Source organism: Ornithorhynchus anatinus, chromosome 13 (genome assembly GCF_004115215.2).
Source record: "Ornithorhynchus anatinus isolate Pmale09 chromosome 13, mOrnAna1.pri.v4, whole genome shotgun sequence".
NCBI lineage: Eukaryota > Metazoa > Chordata > Mammalia > Monotremata > Ornithorhynchidae > Ornithorhynchus > Ornithorhynchus anatinus.
In genome coordinates, this window is record NC_041740.1 from 1,034,640 (window position 1) to 1,048,208 (window position 13,569).

The following is a 13,569-nucleotide window of genomic DNA, read 5'->3' on the forward strand; positions in this document are numbered from 1 at the left end:
GGAGTCGAAAGGACCCGGGTTCTAATCTCGGCTCCTCCGTGTCTCTGCTCTGTGACCTGGGGCGAGTCACGTCGCTCCTCTGGGCTTCAGTTACCTCTTCTGTAAAGTGGGGATTACGACCGTGAGCCCCCCACATGGGACAAGGACTGTTGTCCAACTCGATTACCCGTATCTACTCCGGTGCTTAGTACGGTGCCTGGCACATAGTAAGCGCTTAACAACTACTACTAGTATTATTTTTGGTGGTTTTCCTGCTCTGGGAACTGCTGCCCTCTCTTCCTCTTTGCTGCTCTTAGTTCTCCCTTCTCTCACTCTTCCCCCCACTCCCTAGGCTAATCCTCTCTTTCTTACAGCGAAGAGCCTCTGGAGCACCTGGAGACACCCACCCATCTGACTCCTCCGTCAGCAGGCGAGATGCCCGTTCCGGGGGGGCGTCTCGCAAAGCAGTGGGGCGCACAGCGATCGGTGACCCGTCTCAACCGTGGAGGCGCAGCGGTCACTCGGGCCTGACAGGCCGACAGGCGGGAGACCCCACTCCCCGGAGAGAGCGGCTCCAACAAGGGGACCCCCGACCCGGACCTTCCGCCGGCCCCCTGCCCGTCCGGCCCGAGGGAGGAGGGGGGGTTGGTTACCTGGAGGGAATTCTCCGCCAGGTGGACCCCGCGAATGAGATTCAGAGCTGCACACATGATGTTGAGGACTAGAGACAGGATCCCCAGGGCCGACACGGGCTTCATCCGGATACTGGCCGCTGCGAGAGAAAACACCCGACTTCGGGGGCACCGGTCCTCCTCCCCGAGATGCCCCCAGGGCCTTGAGGCGCGGGAAGGGCGCCACCCACCCGGGCCCCGGGGGACGAGGCCTGTGCTGAGCAAAGAGCAGGTGGGCCCACGTGCCCACGGGACAAACGGTAACAAATCCCCGGCAGCCAGCGCCCGGTTTGACGGAACCGCCCTTCGGAAGGGCCAGGCACCACCTCCCCCACTGGGCCCCAAGTGCCCCGAGGGGGCAGTGACCCCGGCGCCGGCCTCTGCTGCGTTTAGAGAAGCAGCGTGGTTCAGCAGAAAGAGCGCGGGCTTAGGAGTCAGAGGTCACGGGTTCTAATCCCGGCTCGGCCACCTGGCAGCTGGGTGACTTTGGGCAAGTCATTTCTCGGCGCCTCAGTTACTTCATCTGTAAAATGGGGATCAAGACCGTGAGCCTCATGTGGGACAACCCGATTACCCTGTATCTATCCCAGTGCTTACAACGGCGCTCGGCACATAGTAAGAGCGTAACAAATACCGACATTATCATTATTCTCCCAAGGGCTTGCCACTGCACTCTGCCTATGGGAAGCACTCACTAAATACCACCGATCGACAGTCGGTAAGACGACGACGTCCCTTTCTCCCTGCCCTCTCTGGAGGCGATCACAATCCGGAAGCAAGCGAGACCCTTGAGCGATTCCGAGATTTCCCCATTTACCCGCTTTTAGCCCGGAGGCAGGGGGCTGGCCAGCTCGCCTGAGCCGCAGGACCAGGAAAAGCCTCGAGAGGTTGAAACCTCCTGCGTAGGGCGGATCTGTATTTTAAAGGGGGACGTTTGGAAGGACGGGCTTCTCCCAGGTTGGATACAATAATAGTAATAACTGTGATACTTGTAAAGCGCTTACTATGTGCCAAGTACTGTGCTAAGCACCGGGGTAGATACAAGGTCATCAGGTTGGCCAGAGTCCTTGTCCCTCATGGGACTCTCAATCTTGATTCCCATTTTACAGATGAGGAGAGTGAGGCACAGAGAAGTGAAGTGACTTCCCCGAAGTCACAAGCAGACACGTGGCAGTGCCAGAATTAGAACTCACGACCTCTGCCTCCCAGGCCCGGGCTCCTTCACCAGGCCACGCTGCACGACGGGAACCGATCCCCGCAGCCCATTCCATCCCCGCCACAGACGTTCCCTCAGAAACCCGGGGAGACTCCGAGCTGCCTGGGACGGGCCCTGAAGTCGGGGGCCGGGTTCTAAGAGGAGACTTGTTCGATCAGAAGCAGCAAGTGCTGTGAAATGGGTCAGCGGCGTAACCCAAGCCGCTGGGGGGCCCTGGGAGCTCCCGCCAGAAGGGGAGGGATGGAGACGGGGCTAACTTCGGGCACGTTAAATTACGGGTTAGGTCCAGATCAGAGACGGCGCCCGGGTGTCTTCTTCTTGTTGTTTTAGTTCTCGGCACAGGCGACCACGGATTTGGTCTTGGGGATTTCTGTCCAGGGAATACAGATTTGCGGGTCTCTTTTCTGGAGGGAGGGGAACCTGGGGGGGCTCCCACCTACTCTGAGGGAAACACGCCGCAGCTCCCCGAAGCCGCAGGGGTGCTGGCTCAACACCCAAGCCACTGCGGTCCCCTGTGCCTCCTGGGGGTGCCATGAAGCCAGGCGCTGGAGGCCGTTCATTCCCTTCGGGGAGAACTTTGGGGTGCACTAGCCAGAGTTGTTTGGGAGGGGCTGGTACAGAAGGCATCAAGGGCCCCCCGTCTCTGAGACGCGAGGCTCCGGAAGGTTCCCAGGTCGGGCCGGGACGGGGGGCACAACTGTGGAATCGCGGGGCCTCGGCCCCCCGGCGGGACCCCGATTGAGCCCCAAGGGGTTGTGAGCCTCTCGGTCCCAACTGCTCCTCAGCGGAGGTTTGGTGGGTGGGTGATCTGGACTGCAAGTCCCACGTGAGACAGGCACTGGATCTGACCTGATTATCTTATAGCTACAGTGATTAGTGATCTTAGTACAGTGCTTGGCACACAGTAAGTGCTTAATAACTACCGCTACCAGAACGATCGCTTATGGAGGTGGGGCGTTCTGGGAGAGAGGTGTCCATGGCGTCGCCGCGCGTCGGAGACAACTCGGTGGCATAAGATCCAATAACTACCATTATGGAGTCAGACTGCGGGGCCTGGGAGTCAGAAGGGCCTGGGTTCTAATCCTGGCTCTGCCACTTGTCTCCTGTGTGACCTTGGGCAAGTCGATTCACTTCTCTGTGCCTCGGTTACCTCATCTGTAAAATGGGGGATTAAGGCCGTGAGCCCCACATGGCTCAGGGACCGTGTCCAACTGATTAGCCTGCATCCACCCCAGCGCTTAGAACGGTGGCGGGGACAGAGTAAGCGCTTAACAAATACCAAAGGAAAAGAAAAGACCGGAGGCCGAGTCCCGTATTCGGAACAGAGAAGCAGCGTGGCTCAATGGAAAGAGTCCAGGGTTGGGAGTCAGAGTTCATGGGTTCGAATCCCAGCTCTGCCACTTGTCAGCTGGGTGACTGCGGGCGAGTCACTTCACTTCTCTGTGCCTCAGTGACCTCATCCGTAAAATGGCGATTAAGACTGTGAGCCTCACGTGGGACGACCCGATTACCCTGTATCTACCCCAGCGCCTAGAACAGTGCTCTGCACATAGGAAGCGCTTAACAAATACCAACATAACATAATAGATCGTAAACCCTTTGAGGACAGGGATCGTGTCTATCCGCTCCATTGCACTGCGCTCTCCCAGGCGCTTAGTACTGGACCCTGCACACAGTAAGCCCTCGGTAAATACTATTTCGAAGTCTCGAGGCGTGCAGCTCCTTGACAGGCCCCACGGGTCGAAAACGTTCGTCCCGGGGCATCGGCTCGCAAATGCCCCTTGGCGGCTCAGCCGCTCAGGAGGGCCGGCCCGGCTCGGCCCTTCCCTCGGCTTTGACGAGCGGGAACTTGGCCATAATCCCTTTCACGCTGCTCGGGCAACTGTTTGCCAGAAAACAACGCCATCGCTAGACTGCAAGCTCCCCTTCTAAACTGTGAGCTCCTTGTGGGCAGGGAACGTGTCTACCGACGCTGCCGTACTGTACTCTCCCAAGTGCTCTGCACACGGAAAGAGCTCAATAAATACCACTGATTGATTCACTGATTGCAGGCTCCTTGGGGGCGGGGGGTTTGTCTTCCAACTCTACGGTACTCTCCCAAGTGCTCCGAACAGTGCTCTGCACCCAGTGGGCACTCAGTACATCCCGCTGATGGCCCAGTCGACGGACGGAACCGTGGTGGAGCCTTTGTGAAATCGCTGACGGCCTCTGGTCGGACCCTTGGAAATGCCGACGGCCCCTCGTTCTCCGGAAAGCCCCTCGGGAAAAAGGGAGTTCGGTGTGGGTTTTGGCCACGTACCAGGCTCCTCCGGCCGCCGGCAGTGACCACTCGCGGCTCCATTCATCATCTCCGGGCCATCCAGGGCCAGGACCACTGGCGGCTTGAGGTCCAGTTCTTCCTGAATTTTCTCCAAGGTGTCCGTCAGGTGAGAAGAGGGCGCGCAGTTAAACCGCCACTTCACTTTCTGGATCACGCCGTCTGCAACGCACAGATCGGTTGTGAGGCACGCGGAGCACGTAACTGCACCTCTAGAGCCGGCCTGGGACGAGCACCGACATTTCCCTTTTCCCCCGCTGCACAATCCTGCCCTGTCAAGGGCTCCAGATTCACTAGGCTCTAGCGCTCCTCGATTCTATTCTAGTATTTACTGAGCACTTACTAGGTGCAGAGCACTGTACTAAGCGCTTGGAATGTACAAATCGGTAACAGATGGAGACGGTCCCTGCCCTTTGACGGGCGCACAGTCTAATCGGGGGAGACGGACAGACAAGAACAATAGCAAAAGGCCCCAGAACCGCCGGTTCAAGCAGCGTGAGAGAACCAGCGTGGCCTACTGGATTGAACCCGGGCCTGGGCGTCAGAAGGACCTGGGTTCTAATCCCGGCTCCCCCACTCGTCTGCCGTGTGACCTTGGGCAAGCCGCTTCACGTCTCTGAGCCTCAGTTCCCTCATCTGTAAATAGGGATCAAGACCGCGAGTCCTATGTGGGACAGGGACCGTGTCCAACCCGATTATCTTGGATCTGTCCCAGGGCTTAGAACAGTGCCTGACGCATAGTAAGCGCTTAATAAATACTACAGTTATCAGAGAAGCAGCGTGGCTCAGTGGAAAGAGCACGGGCTTGGGAGTCAGAGGTCAGGGGTTCGAATCCCGGCTCTGCCACTTGTCAGCTGTGTGACTGTGGGCAAGTCACTTCGCTTCTCTGTGCCTCAGTTTCCTCATCTGTAAAATGGGGGTTAAGACTGTGAGCCTCACGTGCGGTAACCTGGTGACCCTGTATCTACCCCAGCGCTCAGAACAGTGCTGTGCTCATAGTAAGCGCTTCACAAATACCAACATTATTATTCAATTCATTCATTCATTCAATAGTATTTATTGAGGGCTTACTATGTGCAGAGCACTGTACTAAGCGCTTGGAATGGACAAATCGGCAACAGATACAGACAATCCCCAATGATGGGCTTACAGTCTAATTACTACTAGGTCCCAAGACTGTTAGGCTCCAGAGCCAGCGGGCTCAATATCCACTAGGTCCCAGGCCAACAGTCACCAAATTCAATATCAAGCGCTTAGTACGGTGCTCTGCACATAGTAAGCACTCAGTAAAACTATTGAATGAATATCCACAAGGTCCTGGGACTGTTGGGCTCCAGGTCTACTAAGCTCTATTTCCACTAGGTGCATTCGATAGTATTTATTGAATAGTATTAGTATTAGTGATAGTATTCATTAGGTCTCAGGGATGCTGGGCCCCAGATCGTCTAGATTCCCACGGTGCTAGGCCCTGGAACCTCTAGGGTCCAGAGCTGCTGGGCTCCAGGCACACACTCACATCCAGAAGGAACGGTTTTCACACGAATAACAAAAATAGGAGCCGATAAGAACTAATAATCTGACAGGCGCTCATAATCATCCTCGTGGCACTGATCAAGTGCTTACTATGTGCTAGATGCCGGGGCGGATTCACGGTTATGAGACTGGGCACAGTCTTTATCCCTCACTGGGCCTCCCAGGCTGTCTTATCCTGGACTGGGGAGGAAAGAGAGGCCCAGAGAGGTTGAACGACTTGCCCAGGGTCACCCAGCAGGCTCGTGGCTGAGCCAGAGAGGTTCCCCAGCAGATGCCAACTCCGGTTTCCTAGCGATTCCGACATTGGACGTGTTGGGGAGGCAGCAGTGCATTCTAGGACCCCTCCAGAATGCAGATGGGTGGTAACAGTTATAAGTTTGGGCCCTGCTGTTTCCTACATCCTGCAGGGTGAGGGTGACGAACAGGGAGCAATAGGACTATCTGTGATAGAAACGGTCTCAAAGAGTGGCTTCTAGTCTTCCCCCAAAACAACCAAGCCCACCTACTTTCTGTGCCTCGTTCTCGTCCCTCCTCCCTGCCTGGAACTCGCTCTGCTGTCCTCTCCCATGCACTAGGTGCGGCGCTCGGCACACGGGAAGCACTCAGGCGTGGAGGCTGTCAGATCCCCCGGGTACCGAGCCCAAAGCCCGCTGGCTCTGGTTACTCCTCCGCCCACTCCCGGCACCCCCTGCCAGCGAGTGGCGGGCAGCCTGGCCGTCCCACGGGGGAGCAGGGACACGCACCGAACTCCCGGAAGGCGTACGGTCGAGAGGCCAAGCCGATGCTGACGGTGTCGTACGCGGCTGTGAACTCCCAGCGCAGTTCCTCCAGGAAGCAGAAGGCCATCGCCGCCGGGTACTGGCTGGAGCAGATCCCCAGGCAGGCCACGTCCCCACAGGAGTGAAAACTGGGAAAGAGAGATAGAGATAGAGAGAGAGAGATTGTGTGTTTGTGTTTTAAGGGTCAGGCTCTAGACCGAAGTGCCTTGTGGGCAGGGAATGTGTCTGTTACTTTGCTATATTGGACATATTGCTATATTGGACTCTCACAAGTACTTAGTACGGTGCTCTGTAGACAGTAAGTGCTCAATAAATACACCTGACTGACTGACTGGAGACATTCACTTCAACAGTTCAACAGGAACACGTGTTTGATCTCGGCAAGATTCTTCTCCACGGTGTCTAATCCATTTTATTTTGGAGGTTTGGAGGGTCTGTTTTCTTGAGGCAAATCCTGATGATGATGATGATGATGATAATGATGATGATGCTATTAATTAAGCTCTTACTGGGTGCCAAGCCCCACGCTGGGCACTGGGGAGAATCCAGGAGAGCCTGCCCGCATCCCGTCCCTATCCTCCACGGGGCTCCCAACTGAAGAGAAGCATCAAGGTCTAGCGGAAAGAGCTTGGGCCTGAGATTCTAATGGTTCTAATCTTGACTCTGCCACTTGCCTGCTGTGTAAACTTGGGCTACTCACTGAACTTCTCTGGGCCTCAGTTTCCTGATCTGTAAAACGTGGATTCCAATACTTGTTCTCCCTCCCCCTTAGACAGTGAGCATCATGTGGGACACTGACCGTGTCTGACCGGATTCTCCTGTATTTATCCCAGTGCTCAGTATGGTGCCTGGCACACAGTAAATGTCTACTAAATTCTAATAAAAATAATAATAATGATAATAATAATAGGTTTAACTATCTCGGGGGAAGCCAGAGTTACTGTCTTCTGACTGATGGCTCGCCTTATACACAGCTCTAGGGAAGAAACTGTTAGACTCCACTTTCACCACTAAACTCGATCATTTTCTATTTCCCTCCTTTTCCAATTAGTTACAAACATATCCTGTTCTCTCTCTGCTGTATTACACTCTCCCAAACACTTACTGCACTGCTCAGCACACGGTAGGTGCTCAATAAATACGACTGAAGTAATCTCCCCTTCAAGACTCTAAGGTCTCGAGGGCAGGGAGCACGTCTACCAACTCTGTTGTACTGTACTCTCCCAAGCACTTGGTACACTGGTCTCACTCAGAAGTGCTCAATAAATACCACTGATCGATTCTAATTCTATTGGACTCTCCCAAGTGCTCAATACAGCACTCTGCACCCACAGGGTGTAGACACAGACTACTGATGGGCTGATTTCTAAGAAGGCACCATGGAAGCTGGTCTGGAGATCTGTTAATGACCGGGGCCACCGGTCCCTCACGAGCTATTAAATGTAGACAAGAAGGACAGGAGTGGGCCCGGGCGTGGGGGTAGGGTAACCCACTACTCCATCCCTGGGTGCGGGTGGGAGGAAGCCCCAGGGACAGCTGGGTTGACCACACAAATAATAATATTAATAACAGCGGTAAGGAGCACCACTGAGAAGTAGTGTGATTTAGTGGAAAGAACACAGGTCTGTAAATCGGAGGACCTGGATTCTAATCCCAGCTCTGCCAACTGCTTGCCGTATGACCTTGGGCAAATCACTTAACTTTGCTGTGCCTCAGTATCCTCAACTATATATATATCTATATATCCCTGTTCTTCATCCTATTTAGACCGTGAACCGGACAATGACCGACCTAATAAACTTGTACCTACCCCAGCACTTAGAAAAGTGTTTAACAGGCAAACATCTAACAAATATCATTTAAAAAACAGTGATATTTGTTAAGTGCTTATTATGTGCCAGGTACTGTACTAAGTACTGGATACAGCTTACAGGGATTGGTGGGACTCTGAAGTATGAGGCCAGGGAGAGCCCCCCGCACCGACCTCCCCAGCCCCCAACCCCCTGCCAGATCACAGGGGACACAAACCCGGATCTCCAAGGAGGTGCAGGAGGAGCACAGAGGGAGACGTGAGCTTACTGAACGCTGAAGTCCCGTCCCCGGGCGGAGCCTCGGGCCGGGCCCCACGCCAACATCGCCGACAGTGCCCACAGCCTCCGCCGGCATTCCTCAAAGCCCCGGTCGTGGTGGAAGTCCGTGGAGGCTGACAGCGGGAGCCCATCCCTCACCCGCACCACGCAGGCGAAGAGGATCAGGGCCATCGTCCGGAGCGGGAGGGGGATTCATGAGGCCGCCCGGCCTGAGGAGGAATCCGGCTGCCGTGCTAAGCGCGTCTGCCCAGGGAGCTTCTGCCTCTGCAAAAGGGAAAGAAATGAGGCTTTCAGCCCCAAAGCCCTGACCAGAGGTCCACACCTGGACCCTCCCAGCAGAAGCAAAAACTCCTCACTACTGACTTCAAAGCTCTCCATCCCATTACCCTCTCCTAACTCACCTCCCTTCTCTCCTTCTGCAGCTCAGCCCGCACACTCCGCTCCTCTGGTGCCGCTAACCTTCTCCCTGGGCCTCCATCTCGCCTGGCTCACGGCCGACCCCTGGCCCACCTCTTACCTTTGGCTTGGAACGCCCTCCCTCCTCAAATCCATCAAACAATCACACTTCAAAGCCCTACTGAAGGCTCACAGCCTTCCCAGACTAAGCCCCCTTTTCCTCAGTTCCCCCTCCCCATTGCCCCATCTCGCTCCCTTTGCTCCACCCCCCTGCTCCCCAGCACTTGTGTATATATGTACATATCTATAATTCTATTTATTTATATTAATGCCTATTTACTTTTGATGTGTACATAGCTATAATTCTATTTATTTATATTGATGCCATTGACGCCTGTTTACTTGTTTTGATGTCTGTCTCCCCCCCTTCCTTACTTTAAGCCCGTTGTGGGCAGGGATCGTCTCTATCGCTGAATTATAATTTCCAAGCGCTCAGTACAGTGCTCTACACACAGTAAAGCGCTCAGTAAATATGACTGAATGAATAAGCTTGTCCTCTAGACTGCCAGCTCACTGTGGACAAGGAATGTGCCTACCAACTCTGCTATACTATTCTCTCCCGAGCACTCAGTACAATGCTCTGCACACAGTAAGCGCTCAATAAATACCATTGATTGATTGACCCCACTGCGGGCCCGGTGGAGAGCCCTCGGGCCTGGGAGCCAGGAGACCCCGATCCCCACTCTGCCCCCCCATCTGCTGTGTGACCTCAAGCAGGCCGCTGGACTTTTCTGAACTTCAAGTACAACTTCTCACTCTAGGCTTCAAGGCTGTCCATCACCTCGCCCCCTCCTACCTCTCCTCCCTTCTCTCTTTCCACCGCCCACCCCGCACGCTCCGCTCCTCTGCCGCCCACCTCCTCATCGTCCCCCGTTCTCGCCTGTCCCGCCGTCGACCCCTGGGCCACGTCCTCCCGCGGTCCCGGAATGCCCTCCCTCCTCACCTCCGCCAAACTCATTCTCTTCCCCCTCTTCAAAACCCTACTTAGAGCTCATCTCCTCTGAGAGGCCTTCCCAGACTGAGCTCCCCCTGCTCCCCCTCTACCCCCCCTTCACTTCCCCTCAGCTAAGCCCTCTTTCCCCCCCTTCCCCCCTGCTCCTCCCCCCTCCGTTCCCCTCCCCTCGGCACTGTACTCGTCTCCTCGTCCGCTCAACTGTAGATATTTTCATTACCCTATTTATTTGGTTAATGAGATGTACATCACCTTGATTCTATTTATTTGCTACTGTTTTAATGAGATGTTCATCCCCTTGATTCTATTTATTGCCATTGTTTTTGTCTGTCCGACTCCCCCGATTAGACTGTAAGCCCGTCAAAGGGCAGAGATTGTCTCTATCTGTTACCGATTTGTACATTCCAAGCAATTAGTACAGTGCTCTGCACATAGTAAGCTCTCAATAAATACTATTGAATGAATGAATGAATGAAAGTGGATGAGATTCCTGCTCTCCCTGTGAACTCCATGCGAACAGCGCTGTCTGATCCACTTGTCTTCTATCTTTCCCAATGCTGAGCACAGTGCTTTGGTACCCATGAGGCGCTTCATAGGTATCAGCATTCAATTACACCGAAGGAGAAAAACATTTAGCAATGCAGCGTGGACTAGAGAAAAGAGCACGGGCTCGGGAGTCGGAGGTCATGGGTTCCGATCCCGGCTCCCCCACCTACCTGTCAGCTGTGTGACTTTGGGTAAGTCACTTGACTTCTCGGTGCCTCAGTTACCTCATCTGTAAAATGGGGATTAAGACCGTGGGACAACCTGATTATCTTGTATCTCCCCCAGTGATCATAAGAGTGCTTGGCACACAGTAAGCGCTTAAGAAACACCACCGTTATATTTATTGTTACTATTATTTAGAATTCCATTCATAAAGCCTCCTTTAGGATAGAGAGGGCCCCATTGGCCGAAGGAACTCGGTGGATTTTGGCAGAAACTCTTCTCTGAAGCACACGAAGGGCTCGGGTCCCTCGCCCCGTTCTGGCCCGGGTTCAGGATGCCGGAAGGAGCACTTAGGAGAGTAAAATAGAGCAGCAGCCAAGAATTCTGCCTTGGAGGGGCTTGTGGTCTAGGGGAGGAGACAGACACTATAATGCACTTCAGACAGGAGGGAGGAGGAGGAGAGCGTACGCTTAAGTAGCCGGGTGTATATAAAGACGTACTACAGATGATAGTTGGGGTGGGGAGAGATCAGATGGGAGTTGGGAAGAGGCAGAGACACGCGCAGAAATTGGCCTACACAATCCCACACCCAAAGTGCTTAACAATAGCTCTTGGGAAGCACTTAATAAAAACCACCGTTATTATTATTTTACTTTTCATCATTCACAAAAACAAAGAGCCAGTCTCCAAGGGCCCTGAAAGCAATCAGGTAGAAATAAACAAAGCAAAGAGGCCTAGACCTGGACCATCTTTGCCTCCATCCTCTAGGTTGTAAGCTGGTCTGGGGCAGGGACGGGTCTGCTAATTCTGTAGTAGGGTACTCTCCCAAGCTCTCTGCACGGTTAACACTCGATAAATACCACCGATCGACTGATTGAGCTCCGAAGGTCTCCCTGTGGGGAAAAAAAAGATCTTGCTTATGAGGCAATCTGCTCTCGCTACTGAAAAGAGATCTGTTATCCTACTCATGGGGGGATACGTATCTTCCTCTCCAGTGGGCCTCCCCCAGGTCACTTATGTTCTTCCCCGATTATAAACCGCCAACGGCAGCCTCAGAACCTCGGCCGTTTCGTGTACCCAGGATAACCTGCAACACTTCAGTACATATTGACTTGCCCTATTACTTAAGCACCAGCTCATACACATATCCACTTTCCCTTCCGACCGTCGGAATGTTATTTCCGCGTCCGTCTCCCCTGCAAGACCGTAAGCTCCTTGAAGGCAGCGACGGCAACGACCAACTCCATTTTACTCCCCCGATCCCTCAGTTCAGTGCTCTCCATTGTAAGCTCCTTGAGAGCAGGGATAGCGTCTAACCCCACCGTACTCTTCCAAGCGCTCTGGACACGGTAGGCGCTCGGTAACCTCTACTGATGGATCGATTGATTTCAAACGGCTGCAGGCCGGACCGATGTGGATTGGTCCTTGGCGATGCCCCCCCGGTTTGAGACTTTGCTCCGTGGCATCCACCCAACAGCCCGGCCTGGCTCGGCATCCAACCGGCCCCGAGAGGGGTCACGGTCCCCCCTCCTGTGGGGATCCCGGATGCTGTGGCCTGTAATAATGTTAATGTTGGTATTTGTTAAGCGCTTACTATGTGCAGAGCACTGTTCTAAGCGCTGGGGTAGATACAGGGTCATCAGGTTGTCCCACGTGAGGCTCACAGTTAATCCCCATTTTACAGATGAGGGAACTGGGGCACAGAGAAGTTAAGTGACCTACCCACAGTCACACAGCGGACAAGTGGCAGAGCCGGGAGTCGATCCCATGACCTCTGACTCCGAAGCCCAGGCTCTTTCCACTGAGCCACGCTGCTTCAGATGCTGTAGGCATCTGGTGCTTAGGGAGAAGCAGCATGGCATAGTGGAAAGCGCCCGGGCCTGGGAGTCAAAAGGCCATGGGTTCTAATCTCCTCTGTGACCTTGGGCAAGTCACTTCACTTCTCTGGGGCTCGGTTCCCTCATCTGTAAAATAACAAGGATGATGGTATTTCAGTGCTTAGTATGTGCAAAGCACTGTTCTAAGCGCTGGGGGGATACAAGGTAAGCAGGTTGTAATAATAATAATGTTGGTATTTAAGCTTACTATGTGCAAAGCTTTGTAGTAAGCGCTGGGGGGTATACAAGGTAAGCAGGTTGTAATGATAATAATGTTGGTATTTGTTAAGCGCTTACTAGAGAAGCAGCGTGGCTCAGTGGAAAGAGCCCGGGCGTGGGAGTCAGAGGTCATGGGTTCGAATCCCGGCTCTGCTCCTTGTCAGCTGTGTGACTGTGGGCAAGTCACTTCACTTCTCAGTGCCTCAGTCCCCTCATCGGTAAAATGGGGATGAAGACTGTGAGCCTCACCAGAGAAGCAGCGTAGCTCAGTGGCAAGAGCCCCGGCTTGGGAGTCAGAGGTCATGCGTTCGAAAACCAGCTCCGCCACCTGCCAGCTGGGTGACCGTGGGCAAGCCATTCACTTCTCGGTGCCTCAGTGACCTCATCTGTAAAAGGGGAATGAAGACCGCGAGTCCCACGTGGGACAATCCGATGACCTTGTATCTCCCCCAGTGCTTAGAACAGTGCTCGGCACATAGTGAGCGCTTAAATACCAACATTCTATTCTTGATTCTATTTAGTTGCCATTGTTTTTACGAGATGTTCTTCCCCTCGACTCTATTTATTGCCATTGTTCTCGTCTGTCCGTCTCCCCCGATTAGACCGTAAGCCCGTCAAACGGCAGGGACTGTCTCTATCTGTTGCCGACTTGTTCATTCCAAGCGCTTCGTACAGTGCTCTGCACATAGTAAGCTCTCAATAGATACTATTGAATGAATGAATGAACATTATTATTATGATGACGGAACAGCGCTCGACCAGCACCCCGATT

At 53.9% G+C, this 13,569-nt stretch overlaps 1 protein-coding gene across 3 annotated transcripts in view; it reads right to left on the reverse strand.

Moving 5' to 3' along the window:
* SEC22C (SEC22 homolog C, vesicle trafficking protein) overlaps positions 1-13,569 on the reverse strand; it is a 28,013-nt gene that overhangs the window by 3,647 nt on the left and 10,797 nt on the right. Inside the window, exons 1-5 of one of the 3 annotated variants that reach the window (XM_029077716.1) lie at positions 11,442-11,538; positions 8,575-8,849; positions 6,460-6,623; positions 4,166-4,345; positions 633-751 (exon numbers count right to left, since the gene is read on the reverse strand). In XM_029077716.1, coding sequence (XP_028933549.1) covers positions 633-751; positions 4,166-4,345; positions 6,460-6,623; positions 8,575-8,756 — 645 coding nt within the window. In that variant the 5' untranslated portion in view covers positions 8,757-8,849; positions 11,442-11,538. Of the gene's footprint in view, positions 1-632; positions 752-4,165; positions 4,346-6,459; positions 6,624-8,574; positions 8,850-10,709; positions 10,750-11,441; positions 11,539-13,569 lie in introns of those variants that run through there. The other 2 variants (XM_029077720.2, XM_029077717.2) reach the window with 2 other exon arrangements.